This window comes from Pteropus alecto, unplaced genomic scaffold (assembly GCF_000325575.1).
Source record: "Pteropus alecto unplaced genomic scaffold, ASM32557v1 scaffold3, whole genome shotgun sequence".
Classification (NCBI taxonomy): Eukaryota; Metazoa; Chordata; class Mammalia; order Chiroptera; family Pteropodidae; genus Pteropus; species Pteropus alecto.
This window is the reverse complement of record NW_006442484.1, coordinates 60021636-60028821: the sequence shown is the minus strand read 5'-3', so window position 1 is coordinate 60028821 and position 7186 is coordinate 60021636. Positions and strand designations below refer to the sequence as shown.

Genomic DNA, 7186 nt, shown 5'->3' with positions numbered 1-7186 from the left:
ACAAATATAGTGGACAATTTGGTGACGGACAGAGGGGAGGGGGTTGGGGGGCTGGGAGAATGGGGTGAAGGGTTAAAGAAGTACAAACTAGTAGTTGATAGTTGGTCATGGGGATGGGGAGCACAGCAGAAAGAATGCAGTTAGCATTAATATGTTGGCTAGGTGGAGGGCCAGGGGAGGGAGGGAGCAATTGGGGGGATCATTTTATGAACTATATAGATGTCTTACCAACATACTGTATACTTAAAACTAATTTAAATAAATGAATTTTAAAAATAATAAATAAATGACTGAAAAGAAAAGAAAAGAAAAACCAACAGGTTCAAAAGATTTTTGATACACTGGGTGTTAATTAGGTGTAGGAATTCCCCCATCTCATGGTTCCTGAATATCCAGGGCTGCTTTCTTTTCAGAGAGGGTGCAATTTTTGTTTTAGGAGCAGTGGCCCCTGGAGACTTTGAATCCTACCTCTTTTCCTGTTTTAATCATTCCAATTTGAAAGCAAAAATCCGTCTCGTGTCCATAAAATCCCAGTTATTGCAATCTTCTTCTACTTCAGTGTTGTTTCATCATATATTGTGTTCCTGTTGAATTTAATTATTTTTAAAATTGTATCCCATATACTGGAATATTTAATTTTACAAAATACAAATTTTAGTGATAAAACCTACAAATACCATTTTTTGAAAAGAGAGCAAATAGCGAAATATTAGAGAAACACCTCATACTTAAATCACTGTTCATTTTTATCTCTTGCAGAAAATTACGTTTAGTTGATATAGAAGAATTTCACAATCGCCAGGAGGCATTAGAGCTATCGAATTTTCAGACCATTCTCATGAGACACATGGAAACTGCCAAAGAGACTCTACTTAAAATGTAAAGTTTTGTAATTTCGTGTAGGAAAACATAAATTTTAAAATGTGATTGGTGGAGTACTATATTTCAGCCACTTTTAGAAAATCCCACTGACACAACTTTCGAATCATTTCTGTTTAATATGATGTCTTTAACTGCCTTGATCTGTAATGTCTGTCCAGATGTTCTACACAGCACAGACTCTATAGAAATTAAATGATTATGATTCGTGGTTACTTTTTTCTTAATGTCTGGTATCTACCTTGGCTCTGAGAGTGGGGTTGGATACCTTGGGGGAATGATCAACTAGTTACTTGCCAGATGTTTATTTGACATCTACTATTAATACATGCAAGTTGCCTTTTTCATTTTGTTTTTGGATGAAGGATGCAGAAGAGTTTAAAGAACGATTAGGTGGGGAAAATATATTCAAAGGAGTTTACAATATCATTGGAGGGTAGACTTATCAAATGTTAATTCAACATCTTATTGGACTGGCCCTTCAGAATGCAATAGCTACATACAATAATTATTGATACAGATGTTGGACAATGTATTCTGAAATGATAAAAGAAAATTGTCTCTATTATGGGTTGTAAAGTGATTATAAATAGGAAATTAAAACTAGATCAAATACAAGGACATAAAACTCCAACTTAGCCTCATGATTCCAAAAGTTACTTAGAAATGTAGCTTAATAGTTTAATACTGATTCTTTCCTTTATCTTTTTTCTTCTCTAATATGTCAGAATCAAATTCTTTGTCTGATATTACTTAAAAGAACTTTAGACTTTTATTTAATATTAGTATTTAGTTAACATAAACAAAGAGAGGAGAGGTGCAGAATGAAACCCCAGAATTAATTACAGAGAATAAAATGACATCTCAAGGACAGAATAAGAATAAATTTACTTGATCTGTAATTTCAGGGTTATACCCCAGAAATACATTACCACTGTAAATTTTAGCAAATTGGATTTCAAGGTACAGAATAAAGTATGAACTTTTATTGAATAATTTTGCCAAGAGATGTAGATCGATTAGCTGTATCTCTTGATGCTTCCCGATTGATTCTAGCTAAAGGACTCTTTGACCACAATCTAAATAGTGAGTCAGAATGTGTTTATCACAGTAAAAAGCAAAACATCAGCTTACCACAGTGGAGAAAACATAAGCAAGTGATTAGTTATGACATTTACTCGAAACCCAAACATCTCTTAGTCCTCATCCTCTGCTTCTACTCAGCAGTTGCTATGGTTTATCATATTGCTATAGTTTACCATGTTGAAGAATTTCTCTTTTATTCTTAGTTTCTCTATTGTTTTTATCATGAAATAAAGCAGATTTTGCTAAATGCTTTTTCTGCATCTGTTGAGATGATAATAGGTTTTTCTCCTTTATTCTGTTAATATGGTGTATCATATTGATTTTAACATATTGAACCAATCTTGCATTCCTGAGATAAATCCCACTTGGTCATGGAGCATAATCCTTTTTGCATACTGTTGGATTCAGTTTGAGTCTTTTATTGAAGATTTTTGTGTTTGCATTCATAAGGAATTTTGGCCTTTAGTTTTCTTTATCTTGCGATATTTTTGTTTGGTTTTGGTATTATGATAATACTGGGCTTATAAATGAGTTAGAAAATATTCCTTTTTGGAAGAGTTTGTGAAGGATTGGTGTTAATTCCTCTTTAAATATTTGGTAGAATTCATCAGAGAAGTCATCTTTTTCTGAGTCCTGGCTTTTGTTATAGATCTATTCATCTTTTTTATTTCTTCATAAGTCAGTTTTATTAATTTGTGTCTTTCTAGGAATTTGTTAAATTATCTAATTTTTTAGCATATAATTGTTTGTTATAGTCTCTTGTAATCTTTTTTATTTCTGTAAGGTCAGTATTAATTTCTGCTTGTTCATTGCTAATTTTAACAATTTGAGTCTTCTTTCTCTCTTGTTTAGTCCAGCTATAGATTTCTCAATTTTGCTGATCTTTTCAAAAACCAGCTGTTGGTTTTGTTCATTTTCTTTATTGTATTTCTATTCTCCATTTTGTTTGTTTTTGTTCATGTCTTTCTTTCTTTCTTTCTCCTCGTTTTGAGTTTAGTTTGCTCTTCTTTATCCAGTTTCTAGTGGAAGTTTAGGTTATTGAGTTAAGATCTAGATGTTTACAGCTTATAGCTTTAAAGTTTTCCCTCTGATTAATACTTTTTTGCATCACTTGAGTTTTAATATATGTTTTTTTTTTCACTTTCATTCATCTCAACTTATTTTCTAATTTTCCTTGTGATTTCTTTTCTGACTCATTGGTTGTTTAGGACTATGTTGTTAAATCTCCACCTATCCATAAATTTCCAGAGTATCTTTCTATTACTGATTTCTAATTTTGTATGATTTCAGTAATTTTATATTTATTGAAACTTATTTTATGACCACCTATTATTCTTAATTCTCTCTCAGAAGCATCTTCCATGTGTACTCTTTTGTCTTAATTCTCATTGCTACTATTCCTTGGTGGGCCCTTTTAACCCCCTCTGTAGCCTACAAACCACTGCAAAATGAATCTTAAAACATCCCCTACTTCAGTGCTTCACTTTTGCTAACATAAGTCCACATTTCTTGTCCTGCCTTTTAAGGTCTTCTGCAACCTGGACCTAACTTATCTTTTCTAGTTTTAGTTCTGAAAAGACTTTCACCATGGCTTAGAGTGAGGCTGTCTCAAGTCCAAGTGGTTAGCTCCCAAGTTCTGCAAAAGTCCTCACAAATTTTCTTTCATTTATTTCTTTCTATTTTCTAGTTTATTTTCTCTACTATAGTCAATGAAATGATCAGATATATTAGCTCTACCTACCCCCACCTTTTTTACTTATTATCTTACTTCTATTTCACATTCTGTTCTCGGGAGTGTTTCATTTATTTTCCAGGGAAATTGCCATCTTTATTATAAAATCTTTCTTCCTTACTTAAATGAAAAATTATCTCTCTCTCCTTTGACTTCAAAGCTGTTTTTCTGCTATAATACCTTGCCTTCATTGTTATAAGAGAGACAGGATGGTATCATATATTTTTATATCTCCCATGACATTTTCCAGCACATAGAAGACACTAAACACATATTTGTTAAAGGGATGAGTACATATATTTAAAACTTAGATCTCTGAGCATTCAGGCAACTCCTGAAATTATATCAACTCTCAGTTAAAGAAAAATCTTTTATCTCTTATGAAAGAAGTACCAGTATTCTTTAATATTCTTTAACATTACTTAATTTCATAGTGTTGGATGGTGCTTTTGTAAACTAAAAAATTCACTTGCTATCATTATGACACATGAATTTCACTGTTATCCTTTATTATAAGGATCAATACACATTACACACTTCATTTTAAATCAGTCACTCTTTCAAGGTTTCATATTGAGGGGAAAAGAAAATAATATACTTGATTTTGTTGATTTGTACCTTGTTTTCAAGTCATTGTAAAACATAAGAATAGCATAGAATGCCAAATAGGTTCAACAAATAAGCCTTCCCTTGGTTTAATCAGTTGTTCATATTTTAGCTTTAAACTAACAATGCATTTCCTGAGAAACATTTTAGAAACAAGAGAGAAGTATCTTGTAAGATTTAACAAAGTTAGTTGTCATATTTATTCAAAAACTGCATAAATCACAGTTCTAGGAGTTAGATTTATGTTTTTCTCACAACATCACATCATGGGATCATTTTCTATTGGCTATGATTAAAATTTCTTTTCCTAGGAGAAGTGAAATATGCTAGCACTTAAATTTCAGAGAGTGGATAATGTCACTTAGCACTATACCTCTCTACGAAGACCTTTGGATGTCCAGGGGTTACTGTTAATGCTTAACATAAAAGGAGTAATTCACAAAAAGTATTAACTTTTTAAAGTCCTTTATTCTTTCAAGGTGGTTTCCAGAAGTGCAGAATATTTATTACCAAGGTAATAAAAAAAAGCAATTGCCAACTGGTGACAGCAGTGCCAAACTGGAATCTTTTTTCAACTGCGCTGCCGCACTGATGACTTTACAGCTACAGGACCTCACTTTGGTCTCCATGCAAGACTTCACGGACTTGATCGCACAGCCCCCAGTAAGTGTGGTTCAGTCACACCAACATTCATTTACCGATTTATTTATTTTCAATTTTTTTCAGGGAGAAACGTAAAATACCTTTACCAGTGGGACAGCAAAAAGTTTATCTTTAGATCTATATTATACTTATCTGTTAAAAAAAGAAAGTTAGTGTCACCTGAAAATTTAGGATATATGGGTATCATCACATTGGTTAAAATTAGTGGAAATAAGTAAAAATTCCCATAATTGGGAAATTCGGGTCATGATGGCAGGGAAAGTTTTCTACAAGGAACTCTTTTCTTTCTGGAAGAATTTTCTGTTACAATATGAGCAGAGCCTGGGAGTTTGAATGTCCTCCTCTTGGGCTCTTTTGTGCATGATTCTAGAGCCCAACTGCTTTTGTACATCCACTTTTTTTTCTGAAACTTTGACCTTTTAGTTGAACCATAGGCCTAATGGATACTAGATACCAACAAGTCCAGCTGGGAATCACTCTTGCTCTTTTTCGTAGAGCTCCTCTTTGGCATAACTGTCTAGGGCATAAGGGGAAAGGTGAGTTCCTGTGTTTTCTAATTAGGACCGGTGCACTTCTTAGCCTGTCACAATTCATACGTATATTCATACACATGTATAATTCTTCTGCAGGATTCTATTAGAGCTTTTGAACATCCAGGTTTCATCATAAGGTTGATTCTCGAAAACAACGCTATTAAGTTTGAACCTGAGTTCAGTGACTACATAGACATTCTTCTAAATGTTTACGACGTCATGATTAAGGCTGTCAGTTTTGTGCCGAGGGTCGAGACAAAACTGTATTCCAAGTGGGTAAGTGGCAAGGATATTCTGATTGCTTGAACTCACATGATTATATTCACTTCAAATGACTTCTAAAAGGTGTCCTCTGTTTTGGAGAACTAATGACCTACTAACATTGGATTATAAGGAAATTTTGCTTCAAAAATATACTATTTTTCCATGAGCTTCTCTTACAACATACCTAGTTTCTTCGGTTAGTCTTCCATTTGACTCAGCTGGAAACTCTCTGAGGGGAAAGCATTAAAGTTGTGACCAGATTAAGTAGTCCACGAGTGTTAGCTGGAGCACTCACACCATGCTGCAGACCTCCACTATACTTTTCCAGCTCTGTGAAAGTCTCTTCCAATTGATTATCGTTCTCAAATACCCTTTCCATAGGTAATAGTGTCTTGGTACATTCAAAGCAGAGATCCTACTTCCCTCCTCTCATGGCCAAATATTTACAAAGCTATGCTGGACTATGATATTTTATCGGTAGTTCTTGCAGTCTCGTGTATGAAATGAGCATGTCTGCAGACTCCTTAACTCATAAGATTTTCAAGTTTTGTAAGTCTGGCCAGTAGTTTTCTTTTTCCTTTTTTATTTTTATAATAGTTTATGAAAATTTCATGCCAAAAAAAGGTACAAGGGGACAGTGTGTACAGTTTTAAGTAGTAATAAAGTTAACAGCTGTGTACCTATGATCTATCTTGAGCAATAGAATATTACTGATACCTTTCAGCCCTCCCATTCCCATTGCCCTTCCCTGTTCACATCCTTATTCTATCTTCTGGCAAAAGAATTATTATCTTGAATTTTGTAGTTATTATTCTGAATTTTTAAAGGCAAATTTACTACATGTCTCTATATCTCTTTAGTTCATCCATGTCTTTGTATAGAAGGAATCATACATAATCAATATCTTGGTGATTTTTTTTTTTTACTCAACATCAAGATTGTGATATTATCCATTTTGAGAATATTATCTTCTTCATAGAGCTTCTAATTATTTTATTTTCATTTTAGAAATTCTATTAAGTTCTTTTTCAAATAGGCCTGGTCATTTCTGATAGTCTCTTGTACTTAGTCACGTATTCATTGCCCTTTGCTTGTTTGGTGATCTGACTCCTGCTGCTGGTGGTTTGTTTGGGTATTTTTCCTTTATTATTATGGGCTCATACATTTAAGGACCTTATGCAGAGAAGTCTTTGAGGCCTTGATTTAAGTTGATTCCTCTGGAATTTGCATATTCTCTTCACAGGTGCTTTGGAGGCCCCTGTAGACCAAGGACCATTTTTTTAAATTAATTTTTTTATTTTTATGGTGACATTGGTTAACGAAATCCAGTAAGTTTCAGCTGTACACTCTAAGAGTAAGGTATATATATATACTCTTAAGATATATATATATACCTTACTCTTAAGATATATATATACCTTAC

At 33.3% G+C, this 7186-nt stretch overlaps 1 protein-coding gene across 1 annotated transcript in view; it reads left to right on the top strand.

Annotated features, from left to right (window-relative positions):
• The window catches only part of DNAH7 (dynein axonemal heavy chain 7), a 209522-nt gene that overhangs the window by 28045 nt on the left and 174291 nt on the right, over nt 1-7186 (top strand). Inside the window, exons 10-12 of the mRNA XM_006921302.3 lie at nt 760-879; nt 4783-4966; nt 5596-5775. Coding sequence (XP_006921364.1) covers nt 760-879; nt 4783-4966; nt 5596-5775 — 484 coding nt within the window. The remainder of the gene's footprint in view (nt 1-759; nt 880-4782; nt 4967-5595; nt 5776-7186) is intronic.